The 21,743-nt window shown below is 45.4% G+C and overlaps 3 protein-coding genes and 1 pseudogene across 7 annotated transcripts in view; 2 read left to right on the top strand and 2 right to left on the bottom strand.

The window, feature by feature from the left end:
• The window catches only part of LOC149354235 (uncharacterized), an 89,036-nt gene that overhangs the window by 49,802 nt on the left and 17,491 nt on the right, over nucleotides 1–21,743 (top strand). The window contains exon 4 of one of the 5 annotated variants that reach the window (XM_089583211.1): nucleotides 519–1,934. The exons of 3 other annotated variants lie outside the window; for them this stretch is intronic. In XM_089583211.1, the coding sequence (XP_089439337.1) occupies nucleotides 519–524 (6 nt within the window). In that variant the 3' untranslated portion in view covers nucleotides 525–1,934. Of the gene's footprint in view, nucleotides 1–518; nucleotides 1,935–3,016; nucleotides 3,124–21,743 lie in introns of those variants that run through there. One more of the 5 variants, XM_089583208.1, reaches the window with a different exon arrangement.
• LOC149354238 (uncharacterized) lies at nucleotides 1,630–6,767 on the bottom strand. Its single transcript, XM_089583212.1, has 7 exons — nucleotides 6,583–6,767; nucleotides 6,421–6,498; nucleotides 5,855–5,938; nucleotides 5,738–5,771; nucleotides 5,406–5,619; nucleotides 2,134–2,199; nucleotides 1,630–1,699 (listed from the first exon to the last, which is right to left on the bottom strand). The coding sequence occupies exons 1-5, from the start codon at nucleotides 6,674–6,676 to the stop codon at nucleotides 5,529–5,531; spliced, it is 381 nt and encodes a 126-aa protein (XP_089439338.1). The 5' UTR covers nucleotides 6,677–6,767; the 3' UTR covers nucleotides 1,630–1,699; nucleotides 2,134–2,199; nucleotides 5,406–5,528.
• Nucleotides 8,459–21,743, bottom strand: part of mts (protein phosphatase 2 catalytic subunit mts) — a 41,092-nt gene continuing 27,807 nt past the window's right edge. The window contains exons 5-6 of the mRNA XM_089583207.1: nucleotides 11,292–11,410; nucleotides 8,459–10,516 (exon numbers count right to left, since the gene is read on the bottom strand). Of these exons, the coding sequence (XP_089439333.1) occupies nucleotides 10,444–10,516; nucleotides 11,292–11,410 (192 nt within the window). The 3' untranslated portion in view covers nucleotides 8,459–10,443. The remainder of the gene's footprint in view (nucleotides 10,517–11,291; nucleotides 11,411–21,743) is intronic.
• On the top strand, nucleotides 19,457–21,451 carry LOC149354240 (uncharacterized; annotated as a pseudogene).

Here is a 21,743-nt window from a genome sequence, read left to right on the forward strand (position 1 = left end):
CCATCAGTGCGTGTGCTTTTGGTCATGCGCATGGTACAGTCATGAAATTTATGAGCGTGAACACGAGAGCGCGTGGCAGATAGCCTCAAGCCCTACTTGTGGCGATACGCGGCGGCTGCTTTTAGCATCGTGGTGGAAAGGGTAATGCCGCTTTGCCAGCTTCCAGGAAGCCGAAGAACACACTTCCCTTTCCACTTTGTTTATGAAGGCGGCCGCCGCGTATCGCCACGAGTAGGGTTCGAGACTATCAGGCACGCGCTGCCTGATAGTACATTGGAGAATAAAGGCTGGTTCGAAACAGGTTGCATGTGAGCAGTCCCACCAATGCATCAGTGTCTGCTCACATGCAGCTTGTCTCAAACCTAGGGATATACCATGTGTGCACTCCAGAGCATGCAGCTTGGATGTTCTAGACAACTGTTTTGCCTGTGTACATAAATACGTACACCTTTTTGGCACCGTTACATCTTGCCATTACAATAACTCTGGTAATATTTTTTTTAATACATTGTTCATAGATGTAGGAGTTCATTGGAAGGCAGTGGAGGTGTCCAGCACAAGACTGAGTGGACAAGGGAAATGAGAAGTGTGGCACCAACTCTCACATTCCATATCTTGGTTGCTTCCCTGCTTAACAGATCCCTCCTGGTGTCCGTCATCGGTGCACACATCACTAACGTAGGGGCAAAAAGCTTGGTGCACATGTGCATGAGTAGCACATGCTAGGTTGTTGTGCTCATGCGGGGAAAAGTGGTGGAGATGCACATATGCGAGACACGAGACAAAAACTTGCACCATTTTTGCTTGCCAGGCCACCACACCCCTTGACATCACGTTTGCAAGCGAGAAAGAGGTCTGTGAATGCTACTGCAGGCAAACTGCAACTTTTGCAGTGATTTCACAAGCATACCAGATGGTGATGGTGGCCATGCCCTTTACAACGGGTTGCCACCAGGCATTAATGCCTGCAGCGGGTGGATCACACTGCTGTAGTTCCAGCAGCATAACAGACAAAATGGAAGACCCAAAGTATCATTTTGACTAAAGTCTCTGGATCCTGGAGTCAAACATGATGTTTAGATTTATCTTGTACATTTCTTAACCCTAGTGGAAAGTCCAAATTTTCAAATGATGAGTGCCAGCAACAGTGTTACAAATTCATACTGCAAAACAAATAGTAGCTTGCTTTTACTAGCCTCTATGGTTTAGGGTTTATGGGGGTTTAGCGTCCCTAAACGACTCTGGCTATGAAGGACGCCGTAGTGAAGGGCTCCGGAAATTTCGACCACCTGGGGTTCTTTAACGTGCACTGACATCGCACAGTACACGGGCCTCTATATTTCTATCTTTTTTTCCTCAGCGGCTCATTCTGTTTATAAATTGACATGCCATTTGATACAACATTCACATCATTTGTTGGAACACCTGGAGCTCAAGGCAGTTTTCACAAATTATTGAACTTCCATGATAACGAAATGCTGTTTGCACTTTGTGAAACAGTTGCATGGCTAAATATGACAATGGCAATGTGCAGTTGCCATTGAAGTGAGCTTGTGTAGTAGAAACTGATGATCTAGCACACTTCATTATCTACAAGATATCTAGCATCTCACCATTTATCCAACTTACCAAAGTTATGCTGCTGGCAGTTGACACACTTCATGCACTCCCATCTCTTCAAGCTCTTTGCTGAACTCCACTAATGTCAGATGTGAATGCAGAAAAAAAAAGTGACTTAGTAATATTACAAGCTGTGTGTACAATTTGCCTGCACCAAGCAGCTAAGCTAGCTGCACACAGTGGAATGTTTCAGGTCAAGCTTTTTCTTTTTTCTTGTCATTTGTAACCTCACTACAAAGTTGATTACTTTATCTCGTAATGTTTCCTTTTAGCACAGTTGGCAGAAAACATTAAAGCGAGTGCTATTCTCAACAGTTTGTGCACATGTCTGGTGTATGCTGTGATGCACATGTATCACGTCTCATGCAAGTTGGCCTCTTTTCTCTGAACACCACTGGACTAAAACCTGCCAAGTCAGAAATAATAAGAAAGCTTGTGCACCGAGTTCAAGAAACTTTTCTTGGGCAAAGAATGTGGCTAAGAACCAACTATAAGAAAAAAAAAAGCACCTACCACAAATTGCAAGCAGGATCAGGTAGACTGATACCCTGTTTGTAAAGCTGCATAACATTTTAAAGGCTGAAAAGGAAGTTACATAGCATTAGTTCAGTCAGAGCTGCTTATTTAATAATTATAGCTGAGGAAGTAATGGAAGCAAGATAACAAGTAGTATTCATCCACACCCTCCAACATAGGTCTGCACACTCACTCATGAGTGCACTTATATCACCTCACTCGCACTCATGGACGTGAGTGCGAGTGAGTGGATTGAGTGCTGGTGGTCATGGACGTGAGTGCGAGTGAGTGGATTGAGTGCTGGTGGTCATGAGTGTGAGTGCGAGTGAATGGATGTGAGTGGTGAGGGGGGGTGGACGCGACACTGAAGTTTGCCACTTGTGTTTCGTGATGATGGTATTTGCTTAGCTATTTTCATGTTGACCATTGAGCCAAGCAAATATTCACTGCTGAGTGCACTTGAGACAGCATATGACATCTTGCCAGTGTCTTTGGACGTCCAAAGCAGAGGATTCCGCTGGTGTGGGAATCTTTAGTTGCTGTTTGCCTCACTAGTTCACCATTGGAATGGTCCAAGATTTTCGCTGGTGCAATAAGCCGCTACGGGTTGTGCCAGATTCTTTGATCGAATTTTGCATTGCCATTACTAGCAAGGTAGATGTCTCTTGTCACATCTCCTGCACGGGTCAAGCTCACCTACGCAGAGTTCCAATACTTGATGCTGAAAACATGACTGCCCGCTTCTCAGCAATAACTAGCGTAAAGTGGTATCTTGAGCACTGCAGTGGATACGTAGGTTTTTTATGTGCCTGGGTGTGTGCATTGTAGAGCTCTGCTTTGGTCGTAATTTTTTTTATTGGACCGGATGCGGAACCGGCAGAGCCTTCCATTGCCGATGCGAAGAACCTGACCTACTTGGACCGGCTCTTGAACTGCACAAGTGCAGCTGAAGCCCAGAAATGATGTGAGAACCAAGCGACATTTTAGGTAACATCAGAGGTTCATGTACTTGAAGGAGCCCTCTGTCGCAAATGAAGCATGTGGTTTTTATTTCTTGTATGCATATCGTCAGTCAATGTGATGCCTTGATGCTGAGGAGAGAGCCGAAGTGGTAATATCTGGTGTTATAGTCTGCTCCAGAAATGCTTGTTTCGTGCCGATGGTGACGAAACGTTACGGTGATTTTCGGTAGTGGATATGTGGTGGCCATCAAATTGGCCGCACCTTTTTAGTCCCTCGTAGCCTGAGTCGCTTTGGGGTGTAAAACCCCCATGAACCAAACCTTTTCGATTGAATGGACGTATAGTTCGAATTTAATTTTTCTTTACTCGGGAAAGGAATCTAAAATATAATGTCTGTCAGTATTGTCAAATTTTGGTCGAAAGAAGACTACAAAAGGAAAGCAGTACAAGCGAATTAGAGCTAATGAGAATCAAGCTAGGGGCGACACTTTTTGTTTCGCCTAAAAGTATCCTGCAAGTCAGTGCTGCTGTTCAAACTGCCGATACCGAGAAGGCAGCAAAGAAAAACCGACGGACACCATAGCCAAAAATGTGATGAAAAGAGAACAGGAGGGTGGGGCGAGGGGTAGAAAGGGGCTGCAGGAGGGGGGCACAGGGGAACTTTTCATAAATAGGTCGAAGGGCGCTGGCATTTGGACAATGGACTACTCATTGAACAGGGAAGAGTTGAGGATTAAGCTCCCCCATGCTCTCCCCCAGAGTAGAAAAAAGTTTTTTAGGGTCATGACAATGCTCCCATCTGCATCATGCACGCGGAATGCAGGCTGCCCTGCCAAGTAAAAAAATGCATACAAGCTTTCGCTGCATGTGTGCAAGGCGTGTTTCTTTTTTGTGGGGCCCAATATTCGGCGCTGGGAGAGTAAAATGGTCGTGTGAAATGAGATTCTGTTTATTTTGAAGTTTTCAATACTGTAAGTGGAATAACTTTTGTTTGCGCACTCATATTTCAGCAATGCTACCCCCACTGATATCTGAACACCATGAGAAATCCTTTGAACTGGATAGTATACGATTTCCTTCAAAAACTTCTGGATAAGGTTTTTTCTCGGTAACGTCAGTTTCAGAAAGGCATGCACTGCAAAATGGCTCACAAGTTAGCTCCATATGTATTCTTCGACAAACGACATTTCCTCGATCAACAACGCAGCAGACTACGGGAGAATAACTAGGTGCAGCGTTAGCGCACTCCCTATACCTACGCAGATGAGCTCGTGGTACCCGCGCTCGCCATCCTCAAGCGAGGACACTGCGCTGGTTTCCCAAGCCTCCTTCAGACAGGGATTATGTGCACCGCAGACAACAAACTGTAATGCAGGCGTGTCCAGATATTGGTCATGCATACCTGCTCTGGCTAGACGAAGCCAGCCCTGCTCTTAACTATGACCTAATGTTAACTCAAAAGGCTGTTGTAAAGAGGTTGAAAATGGCCATTCCCCTTTCGATCCTTTTTCCACAGGGCAAATGTGTATTTGGGGCCCATTCCAGCCATTTTCCTTTGCATGAAGAACTCGCTCGAGGTTTTGAAAAACACATCCGATTTCCCACACTGCGGGAAGTATTCACAGTCGCCACTTACCTCCAAGGTGTTCATGCATACTCACGGACACGTAAAGACGTGTCTAAGCATCTTAGCTGATTCTAAACAGGCACTTATCATCTCAGCAGCAAGCATGGAAGCACGTGTGTGTAACATTGGTTCGGGACATGGAAGATGCGTGATAAGTGACCACTTCCTTCGAGCATCGAAACTGTGAAAATTGGCCAAAGAGACTGACCGTGCACCAAGCACGTCACCACCCCATCCGTGCGACCTAGGCTATGCTAGGGCTTAGTGAACATTAATGTAGTGAGTGGACATGAGTGTGAATGTGAGCGAGTGGTTGTGAGTGCAAGTGCGAGTGAGTGGATGTGAGTGTGATTGAGCCACCCGTCATGGCTCCAAGGTATGCCCACCAATGCCTCCCAAGACTAGAGATGTTAAGCTATCAGTGAGCAAATTTCATTTTCCTAGCTCAAAGTTTGATGCTAGATGGGAACCTGCAGCAGGCAAACCACATTACTGAAATTAACTGAGTGAAGTTAATATATTTTGCCATAGTGCAGCTGCAGGATAACGCAATAACTGAGGTATGGCCAAGGTGTGGAGTTGGACATGGCAGCCACCAAGCTAACCAAGAGCTTTCGTTCTACCTGCCCGTTTTGTAAATCGCACAAGTCTCGGGTTAAATACAAAACTACTTTACTTACTATGTGACCGGCAAAGCACGGCTGTGAATATGAGCAGCACAAAGTTCGCTACTAGGGACCACTTGAAACATCTGTAGATGATGTTGTCATCGATGAACATTGGTGCTGCCGTAACTACAGCAGCTAATAGCTAGCAGTTGGGCTGGTCGAGGGTGCTACACTTGGTTTAGCAGGGTGGGCAGAGGTCATTCGGGGTGCTGCACACTGCAGAATGCTGCATCAAAATGAAAAAGTCGGCAGAAGAATATGGCAAGTGGTCAAACATTATTTCCATGCGCAATTTGCATTTCTGAGTGCCATACATAGTCAAAATATTACATAAATGGTATTACCTCATGGATGCAGTCTGCCTGGCTGTTATAAAGTCTGGAATAGGATTGAGCAACATTAATGACAGATCAGTTGAGTAAAATGCCTGCTTCAGAAAATAATTGGACACTAATGCTCACCAAGTAGGTACACTAATCCAAAAAACTCGCACAGCGTGCCAGCAAGCGTGTGGAGATGGATATATCGCTTACGTTCTTCTTCATCTGTGGCAAAGTGTAAAGAGAGGTTTGCTATGGTTTTTGCAGTGCGCATGTTTCGATTCCCTAGTACATTTGAGTACTAGAGGTTATACTTGCCTCTGATAATGCCACTAACCTAAATTGCCATAAGTTAAGCAGAGATTGGATTGTATCCTGAGCATGATAGCTGCAATTGCAAACACTCCTATTGTGCTGTCTTCTATGTACATCTTCTCAGCTGCAGTAGAAATGCAATAAGACAGAATTATCGATTACTGCCACAAGGGCCAAGTGACTAGCAAACAGTAGAAACAAAACCGCGCGGAGCGGGAGGTACTACCTTGCCGAAACGAGTTTTCGCCCAGCAATGGGCCCTTCAGACAGCAGCCTCAGATGGTTTACCAGACCTAGCAATGTTAGTTGAAGGAACAGTCAGTACGGAGATTAATAAAACGAAAACGGCACAGCGGCACCAGATGTAGACGGCGACAAAACAAACTGCTTACTGTAGCACATAAGCAGGATCAACGCTCGGATAAGCCCGCCGAGGATTTCCTCCGTCTCAGCAGCTGTGTATGGCCTACCTGATGCCGTGCGCGGTGGGGGAAGACAAAAACAGCGTCACGCGTCTTGTCGCGCCGTAATGCGTCTGCTCTACAAGCTCTCACCTCTATTTGCGAACAACTGCAAGAGTAGCAAACCGACCTTGAGAAGAAGCGTGAACAGGGCCAATGTTGACACCACGTCCGGACCAAAAACCATATCTCGGGGCACAAGGCCCGACCAACGGCTCACCGCCACCGAAACGAGCACAGCCGTGGTCGGCCCCAGCGCGACACGCGCAGCAGCTCTCACGCGCTCACGCAGCGGTTTGCGAGAAGCCTACGCGCAGGTGAAGGTGAAGAAACTTTATTTCCGCCATAAGAAGACCCGTGCCCCTTCGGGTCCGCACGCAGGCGTCCGGGGAGGGGCAGCGTCGCAGCTGGAAGACTAGCAATCTGCTGCCAGGCGGGTAGCGTATCGTTGTATGCTAAGGTCGGCACTTCTGAGTCTGGTCTTCCATTCCTCTGCATTATTAATTCTGCCATATCCTGGGGCACTCGGGCATCTCCATAATATGTGTTCGAGTGTAGCGGTATGCCCGCAGAACTCGCAGACCTCCGCATATCCTCCCTCGTGTCGCCTATCAGCTCCTCCAGAGCGGGGACGCGAAGTTTCTAGCCTGGAGTCTTCTCCAGTCATAGGCATCAGCCGAGCTAAGCGATCTAGCCGAAGGAGGATAGATCCTTTTGCTCTTTTTCTGATTGTCTGTGATGCTATTAAAGGTATTGGTTTCCTCTTTAGTGCTGAATTCGTATGAGGTGTCCACGGCTCCCCGGCGTAAAGAGGAGCGGGCGAGCCTGTGGGCGGCCTCGTTTCCAACCAGACCCGAGAGGGCTGGGGTCCAGGTGATTAGAATATTGTGGACTGGGATGAAGTCTTTCAGATATTTAGTCGCCATTTCGTGGATGCGTCCCTTGCTGTAATTTCTAATTGCAGCTTGTGTAGGCCACGGTTCCCAATGGCCTATAGCTTAGCAGCCAGCTGTGCGACCCTGCTTTTCCTTCTGCCTGTGTCGTGGATGGGATGCATGTTTCTGGTTATGGAAGCGATAATAAGGTGCTCGCTTATTTCTCTTCCCAGATCTGTTCTAGTGTTCACTGTGTTATCTACGATTACCCATTTCGCTAGCTGTAGGTATTTCCTGCCTGCGGGTGTGGATGTTAGCCTTTCGATTTGCGATGTTCTAACCGCTTCAGTCAGTTCTCTCCAATATTGTTATGCAGGCCCATTTTCTCCAGTATCATTGGACGTGGAAATGGGCAGCCCTAGCGCTCGTTTACACATTTTTTGATGATTGAATCTAATGCCTTTTCTTCGGTTTTTATTTCGATGAAGGCCTGCGTGAGTCTTAGTTTGCTGGACTTTGGGAGTCCTTCCCCCCTTCTAGATACCTCTCTGAAGGCTCTGACGACAAGTTCAGCTTACACTTTGTGCTTCTCCAGCATAGTTGTTTGTCCCTTTTCTGTTAATACACATGCCTAGGAGACCAGCGTGTCTCATGTGGCTCTCGGGTAGCCCTGCCATAATCTCCTGGATTAGTCATCTCAAGATTCACGCACTTGACATGTGTTGACTCGGGGTATCAACTGCTCCCAGGCTGCCCATACGGAGGCAGCCACAGATCCTCCATGACCTGCAGCTATCATTCCCCGCTACCGATATCTTGGTTTGGTTTATGGGGTTTAACGTCCCAAAGCGACTCAGGCTTTGAGACACGCTGCAGTAAAGGGCTCCGGAAATTTCGACCACCTGGGGTTCTTTAACGTCCACTGACATCGCACAGTACACGGGCCTCTGGAATTTCTCCTCCAAAGAAATTCAGCCGCCGCGGCCGGGATCGAACCCGCGTCTTCCGGGTTAGCAGCCGAGCACTGAGCCACCGCACTGGACTTTTTCCCCCAATGTTGTTTGACATGCTTGAAGTAATCAGAACAACGAATATAGGGACAGATGAGGGGTCAATTTTATTTCCTTTATTACAATGCTTCATAATGTTGTTCCAGAAGCATTAGAAAAAAAAAATAAGAAAAGCCCATCTCTAACAAGTACCTGAACAGCCAGGATATCTACTTGCACAGCCAAAATATTACACCACCTTCATTTTCACGATTATTACGGTGTCGGTACATTTCAGTGCAAAGATCACTTAAGTTCATTTTTTTTTATAGACAGGTCACAGCTGCATTTTTTACAGCCTACTTTATAATCACACACACGCTCACACACACAAAAGTGCACCATCCTACGCAACTGTCAACAATGTAATGTATACAATTCTGCTGTGCCATAACACAAACAAAAAACATTTAACAAATCCTACCTTTATTTTCTGAAGTCAGCAGCATGTAGGTGCATGACAAACAAAACACCAAAATTACACACTTATTGCCTTTTAATCCCGCACGGTTGCTGGCTTTTGAAGGGTAAATGAGAGTTCAAACTAAGAAAAGGTAAATACTAATACAGCTCCGATTCACAAAAATGTGAAAATGCTTAGCAAAATATTACGCCTATCTTTATAAATAACTTGAAAACAATCTAAATAATCCCAGGCACTTTCTGCTAAAAAGAAAAAAAAAAGAATAAAAAGGCTTCTCCCGCAGTAAACAATCCATTAATGGCACTCCTACAATGTATATGACAAGAAGCTATGCCACCAGCAGTCATTTTGCCTATTACAGCAAGATTGTAGTGTTTAACCATTGGTTATGTCAGTTCCACTGAATGCGAGAAAATAGCAAACAAAAGTTTGCCTCACAAAGCAGCTAACCTTCTCCATTGGGCCCCTGGAGGAATCTTGTACACAATCACGCACAGTCAAGAATGCTTCCCACAAAAGGACAGACCCCACCCACTGTTCCTTTTACATGAATAGCAGCTCTCTAACTGCACCGTCTTGTTTCAACACATTATCACCTCCACTCTTCACATCTTCAATTAACACACTATCACCTCTACTCCTCACATCTTCAATTTTCCAGCATGTGCTCCCACACTTTGATGAGAGATAGGCAGAACAAATAAACATGATGAGGCAGGGTGGTGGTGGTGGCATGGTGGGAAGGGCTCATGGGGGACCACGTGCAGGAGTCCCCAAAAGTTCATTCTTATACAGTACTAAGGAAAACACAGCATAACACTACTACAGCTAAAATGCTGCAGAGTGTTATGCAAAAAAAAGACAGGAAAACAATGTGAGAACAACTTTTACACAATCATGCACAGTCAAAATGCTTCCCACAAAAGGACAGATCCCACCTGCTGTCCTTTTTCCATGAATAGCAGTTCTCTAACTGCACCGTCTTGCTTCAGCACACGATCCACCTCCACTACTCACATCTTCAATTTTCCAGCATGTGCTCCCACACTTTCATGAGAGACAGGCAGAACAAATAAACATGATGAGGCAGGGTGGTGGTGGTGGTGGTGGTGGCATGGTGGGAAGGGCTCATGGGAAACGGCATGCAGGAGTCCCCAAAAGTTCATTCTTATACAGTACTAAGGAAAACACATCATAACACTACTATAGTTAAAAATGCTGCCGAGTGTTACGGGGAAAAAAAAAAAAAAAGACAGGAAAACAATGCGAGAACAACAAAAAATATGACCTGGAAGAGGGATGAATGGAAGTAATCCCCCACCCCTTTGCACTGGTTCGTCAAGGGAGACACCGTATTTCGGTAGCTTGCTTCAGACCTCAAGTGACTGCAAAAAACAGCAGCCACTAGGGAAGCAAGAGAAGTTGGCTTGCTAGAGAATGGGCGTATCTGCAGCAGGTAATTAAATCACTGACAGAAAGTGACAAAGTTGCCTGACTGAAATCAAAAGGACAGTGCTTATGAAGGGAGGTAGCAATAGCAGAAGGGTGGGAGAGGCCGGCGCACAAGCAAAACACTTGTTAAAGATCTAGAGGCGCAATACGGGGCTTAGAGGAAGTAGTCGGGTGTGCGGCGGGTCACATGTGGCTCTCCTCTTCGGGGCGCTGGGTCAAACTGGAGGCTGGAGGAAGAAGAAGAAAAAAAAAAAGGATTGTTGAGGCTCAGCTACAAAATAGCAAAACAAAAGGTAAGCCCTCCTGTGCTCTGCAATAATAAATGTGCAATACGTGCACTTTTTAAAGCCAAGTTTTCTGTAGCAAGAACTTTGTGAGAATCTACAAGAATTTCAAGTGTAAAAATAAGTTACGATATGAAAACACAATTTTTACCCTGCATAAAACTTCATTACAGCACTGAGCTGAGACAGACCAGAAATGTTCCTAAGCCAAGTGAAGGACATGTTATACATGCCGCGACTTCTCCATGATGCACGAAATTCACATCCCTACATGCTCAAGAGGCAATACAAAAAACAAAAACAAAAAAACCAGCAAATTGATTTATGTGCTTCCATTAGTTAGACCTTGAAAAGAAAAACTGCCTTACTTCAAATAAATAAAGAAACACAGGTTACTAAAGCAGCCATGTTGCAATTTTTTTTGTACATCAAAACCATATCTAAATGTTACTTTCAAATTTTCATAAATACAAGTATCGGGGAAAATTACACATGGAAGTCGCCATGCACCAGTTTTATTGCTCACTGCCTTGTAAAGGTTTATCTAAGGAATCGGTTGCATACACCAAGAAAAAAAAAACAGCAAAAAGTCGATAACCAGCCCTTTTTTTCCAATTGTGATTATGCTAATTATGAGCATCAAGTAAAGGGTCAAAAATACCTAAATAAATAATATGTCAATGCTTCTGAGAGGAAAAAACATGCAGCTTGGTCTTACAAAGAGTACTTGAGTTGGTCATCCAGCTCCATAATGGCTGCCTGGTTGCCGCAGCGGTAGCAGTAGTTAGGAGCACTAAAGATGGTCACCACATTTCGATCATGGCACCAGTTGTAACCCTGCACAAACAATTTACACAAGAAATGAACAACAGAGCTACAACTACACAAGTAGCCATACAATGCAGACCACCATGCATCCACCTTTCAAGGCCAAAAGAGGGTGTACAGTCTGGGACAAACGCCTCCGGACCACGTGTTCCTCTAAAGAAGCTGATAGCTCTGCTATTAGTCGGCTGCTGGAGACCACACTTGTGGAGGTAAAAGTTTAATTTTTGTTCTTTCATCTCCACAACTGCGGTCTCCAGCCGTTGTCTGAGAGTAGAGCTATAAGCTTCGTTTGAGGAACGCGTGGTCCAGAGACTTTTGTCCCCGACTGTACATTCTCAAGATGAACTAGCAAATACAAGAGATTTGTACTGTTTCACAGTTACCAGCTACCAACAGATTCACTGGCAATTCCAGACTTGCACGAGCAAAACACACCTAAAAGATAAGGTGTTTTCAATCACCCAATGCATCACCATGCAATGAGACTACACAGAAACAGCATGAAACTGTTGGGCTGCCAAGCGGTAACCTTTACCTAGACTGAACAATAACCAATGCTTTAGCACTGCTGTTGAGGAAGACTAATACTATGGTGAGACTAATAAAAGAAAAAGTGCCCCAGCCCGTGCCACTGTGTTTTGCAAGACAATTGGGCCCGCACACATCTTAAACTGTGCTATATCTACCTGCACTTCTCCCAGCATCCTCCAAAGCTGTAAGGTGCCACCAATAGCCAGAGCTGAGAAGCGACGCCTACATCCATTAGCAACCGAAAGCTAACTGTAATAGATGACTACATTCTGAACTGCAGTTTTAATGCATGAATGCATTACCGTTATCATTTTCATTTCTGTGTCTGTAAAATTATCATCCACCCAAGAATAGAGGCTTCACCTGACCTGGATAGCAATAAAGCGTTATCCAGTTGAGCTTGGAAGATGAGCAAGTAAGCTGGTGTGAATAGTGGATTTTGTTATCCAAAGCAAACAGTAATTTTTTTCGAAACAGGAATTTTTTTCGCATTCGCCGCCTGTCCGAACCCAGCTCTACGCCGGTTTCCAGTGGTGACTGCTGTGTCGTTGGTCATTTCCTTTTCCTTTGTAGAAGCGGTCTCACCGTTACGACGCCAATGTGCGTTCCCCTCACTTATGTACCCCCTGATCTTCCAGCACAGCGAAACTGTGCGCTCGTCACAGCGTTTCTGGTGTTAGTGTGATGGAGCCTCGTCATAAGGCTCCTCCGCATTTTTTCATTTTTTAAAGGGGCTGCGAAACACTGCTTGGGGGGATACCGGCTATACTTCAGGTGGATTCTTTATGTCACACAGATGCTGACTTAAAAAGAATTACAGGAATCGATGCACAGGAACGGGAGTTATTCAATGAAGAAATGTCAAAATACAAGCAAACAAAACGCTGCCCTCAACTCGATTTTGGCCGGGCTTCCCACTCCTATTTCGCTCTCCCAATGACGGCACCTGGCACAACCAATCAAAACAGCCTGCCAGAGCACGTCGCGGAAGTTTGCACTCCATGGCTGCCTGCTCTCTGTAGCTCGTTCTTGCTGAGATTGGCAGCGTTGTTTCCTATTTCGCTCTCCCAATGACGGCACCTGGCGCAACCAATCAAAACAGCCTGCCAGAGCACGTCGCGGAAGTTTGCACTCCATGGTTGCCTGCTCTCTGTAACTCGTTCTTGCTGAGATTGGCAGCGTTGTTTCCATGCCAGAGCCCCTGGTGGTGTATTTTTATTTTACTTGCTTTGCAGGGCTTTTATCTTAGACAAACAAGTTGTTTTTGCTGATCTAGTATAAAACACCGACAGGTGACAAAATGTGTCTCTATTTATTCACGCAATTTGCAGTATATTAACTGTTTGTCCAATCATCAAGCTCATGCCAGGTGATGTCACATCCGCTGCTAAAACCCGCCACTGTGTGGGGACATCATCAGAGCCATGAATTTGTTTTTGGGAGGACATTAAACTATTAAAAAACGGAATATATGCGGTATTACCAACGCTAATAACACTATTGTAACTCACTGTATGCGATCAACAGGCAGTACAGTCAACTAAGATTGTGTTTCTGGGCCCCTTTATAAACCAACCTTCGGATAAATCGAGCTTATCTTCTGGTGCCTTGAAATCCAAAATAATAAGGTTTTACTAGCCATCATGTTATTTTTATTTGCCAGTCGTGTCATTTCATGGATTTCATTTCGCATGACAAATTACAGGTTGCATACTGTTACGCTGTCCAATCAAGTAGTATAAATTTCTGTGCACATCTTTTTTTATACGGTGCTCGGTCAGTCGTTTTTGTTCAGTTTCAAAGACCATACACTATTTTAAAAAATACAATAAGGGCAACAACATTTGTCTGCTTATCTTGTTTCTGAAATATTTTTTCCTTACTCAACAGATATTTGACAGTCGAAGCCATTTTTCCCTCATATTTATATTCGATTTGAATTAGAAAATTTCACTGTTCGCACGGCCCTAGTACATAGTACGTACTTTGTTAATCGGACTTCACGGAGGATCAAAAATTTAGCCAAATAATGCAGAATTCAAGCAAAAGTTAAGACTCTTAAACGTCAAGGTTGATATTCTTTGCATGGTTGTGAGCTCATACTGTTCTCAGATGCCATCCACAGCACATACTTGAGTTCTGAACTCATCTGTGTTGAGTCCTTTTTACACCGACTATGCGAACAGGCAGCAGCAAAGCGCGAGCGAGGCATACGTCGTCACAAAGGTAATGAGTGGAAGAAAATGTTGATGCTTTTCAAAGCAAGGCACAATTACCCACAATAAACCGCACCGCAACCCCGGTCTGTTCTGTTGCAACACCGTAAAAACACTGGCAGTTTGAGTACAGGCAAAACACTCCTCATATGAAAGCCACCACAGAGAGCATAAAGAAAATATTGCTGGTTCAAAGATTTGTTTTTGTCTCTAGTCACTAAGCCTAATTACAATGGCAGACACTGACAGAGCGCTTGCCTCGGCTGTTGGTTGGTTTTCTTTTATCTTTATTGCAATCTTCGACATTTCATTTCCAGCCCTCCGTACAGCAGGTCCAGCGCAGTTCTACCAGTGACGGGTTCACTTTCGCATCTGAACTTCATCCCAACCCATGCATTCGTCCATGACATGCAAACAGCAGTAGCCATCGAGTAAAGAGCTCGTAAATCAGTCGCTGCCAGTCTTCTATGTAAACTACGCGCAATGAGATTTAGTCTTGTGAAGCTTCAGAATGTGCACAGAACTACTGACCCCTTCCTCCAGCTGACGTAAAGTGGTTTTTGTGGCGAAATTCAATTTTTCAGACTACTAGATGCTTCCGTTTTTTGCACAGTCTTCAGAGAGTCCGAAAAATCAGTCGGCTACTTGAATGGCTAAACTGCACTCTTTCAAAGTCCAAACACATGCAACTTTTACTTCAGCTAACTGTAGTTGGACACAAAAAAGGCAATTTCAAACTTCCCGGTCCCAGGTGGTTTGGTTTGTTTATTGGGGTTTAACGTCCCAAAGCGACTCAGGCTATGAGGGATGCCGTAGTGGAGGGCTCCGGTAATTTCGACCACCTGGGGTTCTTTTTAACGTGCACTGACAACGCACAGTACACGGGCCTCTAGAATTTCGCCTCCATTGAAATTCAGCCGCCGCGGCCGGGATCGAACCCGCGTCTTTCGGGCTGGCAGCCGAGCGCCATAACCACTCAGCCACCGCGGCGGGCGGTCCCAAGTGGGGCCCACTCTAATGGTAGGAGGCAGGCTTCACTGTTCCACATTTGTTCCACATTAAAACTTTTCCAGTTTAGTAATGTGAGCCAGTCCTGCCACATTTTCTTTGGCACTTGTGCTTTCCTTAGTCAAAAGCAGTAAGACGTATCGCTTCCATATCCCTGAGAGCCAGGCCAGTCACGATCAGTTCCTCTGCTCGCTGAAGCATCACACTAACCCTGCACCATGTATGGCATTTCATTTCTTTTTTTTTTTACAAATGACGGAGCACCAGGGTCACCCATTTATAATAACCACTGACCGAGTACGAATGAGGTCGATGCGGCAGTAAAATGCGCATTATGGCTATGGCATTGGGTTTCGGATGGGTCGAACGTGCCCGGAAGCAGTGCTGGGTTGCACTGAATGCAAAGTCCAGAAGCCAGAGTGCGAGAACGCGCCACACAGCCCCGATCTTCATCGCAAATGCTCTAAATAAGCGCCAAAAATTTTCTGCATATAACCTGAAAATGATGGGTGATACATGTATGCGACAGAAAGCACACAAAGAAATCCTCCACGCGAGCCCTGCATTGTCCTGCCTTGCACGAACAAATGTTGGCAAATTCTGCCGCCAGGTGCAAAGAAATTTCGAGCGGCCGTGACGGCCATCGAGAGGGCAAAGCGATAAGGTTCCAACAAGATGAAAATTTTTCGCCTTGCCGCGGCACTCAGTCACTTGCATGAGAAACAGTCTTTAAGAGTGAATCTCGGGAATCTGAGAGGAGCGACGTATGCTAATGCGTCAACGCTTGCTGTCTTTCCTTATGCCCCTGGCCTTAAACAGAGAAACAGATGTTCTATTTCACAGTGGCCAATAAAAGGTCTTATCGCGCCTCAATCCACCCATGTGAAGTGACGCGATATCATTCTGCGTTAGAACGCATTGTTCAAGTACCATGGCATATTGCCCGAGCTGCATGCTTCGACCGCAAATGTCTTCGAATTAAGATGAAACGTTACATCACGGCACAAAAATCTTGCCATGCGGTGCTGTTCTGAGTATATGCTGAGCGTTCGGTTGCGTTTATGTGCGGCGTCTTCTGCGACAAGGAACAGTAATTGCCCGTGTTTGAGTTTTGTGGTACATCTGGTAACCACCTCTGGTAAAAGACGGGTAGACCGACGGTATTTCAAAAGCGCCGTTTCCGCGTGTACTTCAGAAGGTCAACAAAGGAGTTCTTCGCAAGGCACTGGAATGCCAACAGCGAACCCAATCAGCTCCTCGAGATCAAAGATTGGTGCATCGCTGCAAGAAGAAACGTCAAGTGTGTGTGATGCCGGCTATGCTGTTGTGGACATGAACATATTTTTCAGCATAATTGCACAAAGTTCTGCGTGCAAATTATGTGGCGGAGACATGCAACTTGAGGAGAACGCTGCCGAACGTGTGGGTGTTGTCAATGCCTACAGGTTGAACTGTTTAGCCAGTGCAGCCTCACATAAGTTCCATACTTCTGAAAGGGCGGGCACGTACTGTGCTATTGTGGATTAGCAGATAGACGACAACTAGGCATGGGATTCCTCATCAATCAGGATATAGCTGGCAACATAGAGGAGTTTTATAGCATTAACGAGAGGGTGGCAGCTATTGTAATTAGGCTTAATAAGAGGTATAAGCTGAAGGTGGTTCAGGCCTACGCGCCCACATCGAGCCATGATGACCAGATCGTTGAAACCCTTCTACGAAGACGTGGAATTGGCAATGGCCGCAGTAAAATCACAGTACACTATACTGATAAGCGACTTCAATACGAAGGTAGGCAAGAAGCAAGCTGGAGACCAGGCGGTAGGTGACTATGGCATAGGTTCTAGGAATAGCAGGGGAGAGTTATTTGTAGAGTTCGCAGATAGAAATAATTAACGGATCATGAATACCTTCTGCCGCCGCGGTGGCTCAGTGGTTATGGTGCTCGGCTGCTGACCCGAAAGATGCGGGTTCGAACCCGGCCGCGGTGGTTGAATTTCTTTGGAGGAGAAATTCTAGAGGCCCGTGTACCGTGCGATGTCAGTGCACGTTAAAGAACCCCAGGTGGTCGAAATTTCCGGAGCCCTCCACTACGGCGTCGCTCATAGCCTTAGTCGCTTTGGGACGTTAAACTCCATAAACCAAACCAAACCATGAATACCTTCTTCCGCAAACGAGCCAACAGGAAGTGGACGTGGAAGAGCCCCAATGGTGAGACTAAAAATGAAATAGACTTCATACTGTGCGCTCAGCCTGGCATCGTAGAGGATGTGGAGGTCCTCGGAAAGGTCCATTGTAGCGACCACAGAATGGTAAGGTCTCACATTAGCTTAGATTTTAGAAGGGAGCGCAGGAAATTAGTGAAGCAGAAGTCTATTAACGAGTTAGCATTAAGAGGGAAAGTAGAGGAATTCAGGATTTTGCTGCACAACAGATTTTCCGCTTTAACTGAAGATGATGACCGTAATGGTGAAACAATGAACAATCGTCTCACAGATATCACAATGGAGTGTGCCGTAGAAGTAGGCGGTAGGATGGTTCAACAGGATACCGGGAAGCTATCTCAGGAGACTAAGGATCTGATTAAGAAACGGCAAAGCATGAGGACATCTAACTCCATAGATAGAATAGAGCTAGTAGAGCTGTCGAAGTTAATAAATAAGCGCAAGGTAGCCGACATCAGGAAGTTTAACATGGAGAAAATCAAGCATGCTCTAAAGAGCGGAGGTAGCCTAAAAGCAGCGAAGAGAAAACTAGGCATAGGTAAAAACCAGATGCATGCGATAAGAGACAAAGAGGGCAATGTCATTAGCAATATGGATAAGATAGTTAAAGCAGTCAAAGAGTTTTACACAAATCTATACAGTAGCGATTGCAATCAGAATGTTACTGAGAGAGGCAGTAGAACACAGCAATGGGACATCCCACCAATAACGAAGGAGGAAGTAAAGAAAGCCTTGGGAGCAATGCAGAGGGGGAAAGCAGCTGGTGAGGATCAGGTAACAGCAGATTTGTTGAAGGACTGAGGAGAGATTGTGCGAGAAAAACTAGCCACCCTGTATACGCAATGCCTTGTGACCTCGAGTGTACCTAGAGCTTGGAAAAACGCTAACATTATCTTAATTCATAAGAAAGGAGACTTGAAGAATTACAGACCGATCAGCTTACTGTCTGTTGCCTACAAGGTATTTACTAAGGTAATCGCTAATAGGGTCAGGACAACCTTAGACTTCAATTAACCAAAGGACCAGGCAGGCTTTCGTAAAGGATATTCGACAATGGACCATATTAACGCAATCAATCAGGTGATAGAGAAATGCGCAGAATATAACCAGCCCCTATATATAGCGTTCATTGATTATGAGAAAGCATTCGACTCAGTAGAAACCTCAGCAGTCATGCAGGCATTGCGGAATCAGGGTGTAGAAGAGTGCTATGTGAAAATATTAGAAGATATTTATAACGATTGCACAGCTACCATAGTTCTCCATAAAGTCAGTAATAAAATTCCAATAAAGAAAGATGTCAGGCAGGGAGACACGATCTCACCTATGCTAATCACTGCCTGTTTACAGGAGGTATTCCGGGGCCTGAAATTGAAACAGTTGGGGATAAGAGTTAATGGAGAATACCTAAGTAATTTGCGATTTGCTGATGACATTGCCTTGCTAAGTCACTCAGGACATGAACTGCAAAGCATGATCAATGAATTAGACAGGCAGAGCAGAACGGTGGGGCTAAAAATTAACATTCAGAAAACCAAAGTAACGTTCAACAGCCTAGCAAGGGAACTCCAGTTTGCAATTGGTAGCCAGGTGCTGGAAGTAGTAAGAGAATGTCTATTTAGGGCAGGTAGTGACAGCTGATCCAGATCATGAGGGGGAAATAGCTAGAAGAATAAGAATGGGGTGGAGCGCATATGGCAGGTTATCTCAGATCATGAATGGCAGTTTACCAATATCCCTCAAGAGAAAAGTATACAACAGGTGTATCTTATCGGTACTCACCTATGGGGCAGAAACGTGGAGGCTAACAAAGAGGGTTCAGCTTAAGTTAAGGACAACGCAGTGAGCTATGGAAAGAAAAATGATTGGTGTAATGTTAAGAGATCGGAAGCGGGCGGAGTGGGTGAGAGAACAGACGCGCGTTAATGATATCCTAGTTGAAATCAAGAGGAAGAAGTGGACTTGGGCACGGCATGTAATGCGTAGGCAGGATAACCGCTGGTCCTTAAGGGTAACGGAGCGGATTCCGAGAGAAGGCAAGCGTAGCAGGGGGTGGCAGAAATTTAGGTGGGCGGATGAGATTAAGAAATTTGCGGGAATATGGTGGCCGCGGCTGGCGAAGGACAGGGTTAATAGGAGAGACATGGGAGAGGCCTTTGCCCTGCAGTGGGCGTAGTCAGTCTGATGATGATGATGCCTTGAGATGCACTGGCAAAGGAGCAGCTGCTGGAAGTGTGCTATGTGCTATGCTGAATCTCCCAAAGCCGCCAACGAAGTTTTCAAGATACAATGAAGAGCTCGTAGTCCATATTGAAGCTGCAGCTAAGGATCTGACGCAACGTGCTGCCAAAGAGGCTGTGCAGTTGAATGACAAAGACAACATCGCAGTTACCTTAGATGGAAGTTGGAAAAAACGAGGTCACACTTCCAACAATGGCATTGTTTCGGCAACTAGCGTTGACTCCAGACATGTTATTGATGAGGCAGTCATGGCAAAACACCGTCGTTTGTGCAACTCGATGAAGGGATGTAGTGATCCACACCACGAAAAAGCTTGCCAGCGTATCTACCAAGGAACCAGCGGTGGCATGGAAGTTTCAGATGCAGTGAAAATTTTCGGCAGCAGTGAAGAACGCCGTGGAGTGCGATACGTCAAGTATCTCGGAGACGGTGACAGTAAAGCGTTTCTGGCGGAGAAGGCAGCAAAGCCATATGGAGAAACCATTGAAATTACTAAGCTAGAATGCACGGGACAGGTGCAAAAGAGAATGGGCACGAGATTGAGACGAGTAAAAAAAGAGAAGATGACAGAAAAGTTATCTGATGGGAAAACACTCGCCGGCCGAGGAAGACTAACAGACGCAGTCATAGACAAGCTTCAAACTTACTATGGCTTGGCCATAAGAAGAAATATCGGCAACTTGGAAGAAATGCGGAAGGCCGTTTGGGCAACATATTTTCACATTTCATCATCTCACAAGGACCCTTGCCACGGATTATGTCCAAAGGGGCCTGGCACCTGGTGTGCATATAACAAATGTGTGCATGAAGGCAAACCTTTTGTGCACAAAGACAGTCTTCCTTCACCTGTCTGGGAGGCCCTAAAACCCATCTATCGGCAGCTTTCACAGCCAGAGCTTCTATCGAAGTGCCTGCAAGGACGAACCCAGAACCCAAACGACTCCTTCAACAACGTCGTATGGGAGTGTGCTCCAAAAAATGTCTTTGTGGGCCTAAAGACATTGAAGATTGCTACATCAGATGCTGTTCTGACCTTCAATGATGGTGCCATCGCAAGAACTAAGATTCTTGAGGCACGCGGACTTAGACCGGGCAGCAACACTGTCCGTTGGCTGAAGCAGAGTTTACTTCTCTGATCGAGCTACGCAGCAAGTGACAAAACAGGCACGAGAAGCTAAACGGCAGGAAAAGAAGCGTCAAGCTGACCTAGACGATGACTATGCAGCTGGTGCCTACTGAATAAAGTGGTCAAAATAAGTTGGCTAAGTTGAAATCTTGGGATCGAAGGTTTTGTTTACAAACTGTTTTCTCAAAACAAGATTTTTTGTTATGTCGGTACCATTATTTTCGAAATGACAATAGATATCAAGCAGATTTTTTCTGTGCATACAGTACATATATGTGGCAATTTACTACACCAAAATTATCAGCGTGCGATTAACATTGTTTATTTTAAAATAAAAATGTACAAAATTTGGTCAAAATTAGTGTCTAGAAAGTAAAAAATCACTAATAATTTCATTTCTCGTATACCAAAATAACTTTGGTACAGCAGCTAGAAGATGAAATTCCCAAGAAAATGATGTAAATATCTTGCCGCTTTATTTTTTAGTAGCCGAGAAAAGTGCACCACAATATGCCCCAAAATACACGGGAAAGATGGGGCTTACCCAGTCCCCTTAACGTGTCTGCTGCTCGTGTTTTGCAAGTAAAAGAGAAACTGGCAGCGACTGAAAAACGCTTGCCAAAACTTCGCCGGACCGAAGGTGGCTCGCGCATATATGGCGTAACAGGTACACCATGGAAGCCCGTGTTGCGGCGTCCAATCCCCCCCCCCCATTAGCTGCAAAATTCGGGACATAAGGAACGGATGACGAGTGACAGTCATGTTTGTTATAAATGGGCGTCAACAGGCCTCAACATTTTGAAATGACGCCGAGAACTACGGTTATATCCGCCTGGATAGCCAGCGCATGGCACCGCCAAAATCAAAAATTAGTGAGTTCGTACCAGTTTGGCGTAAGAGTGGGGTCACTGCTCAATGAAAGTGCTAAGGCTGGTCAACGTCTTACTGTGGGCATAAACACTGCCAAAAGGTCATAACAATGCTGTGACGCTGTC

This window comes from Amblyomma mixtum, chromosome 3 (genome assembly GCF_055824585.1).
Source record: "Amblyomma mixtum isolate Tamu chromosome 3, ASM5582458v1, whole genome shotgun sequence".
NCBI lineage: Eukaryota > Metazoa > Arthropoda > Arachnida > Ixodida > Ixodidae > Amblyomma > Amblyomma mixtum.

What these genes read in the sequence shown, in the direction of transcription:
- LOC149354238 (XM_089583212.1), bottom strand. Translation starts at nt 6,676, where the DNA reads ATGGTTTTTGGTCCGGACGTGGTGTCAACATTGGCCCTGTTCACGCTT. An exon ending in GCAGTTGTTCGCAAATAGAG is followed by an intron (nt 6,499 to 6,582) that starts GTGAGAGCTTGT and finishes GCACGGCATCAG; the next exon opens with GTAGGCCATACACAGCTGCT. An exon ending in TGGATTAGTGTACCTACTTG is followed by an intron (nt 5,772 to 5,854) that starts GTGAGCATTAGT and finishes ATCCTATTCCAG; the next exon opens with ACTTTATAACAGCCAGGCAG.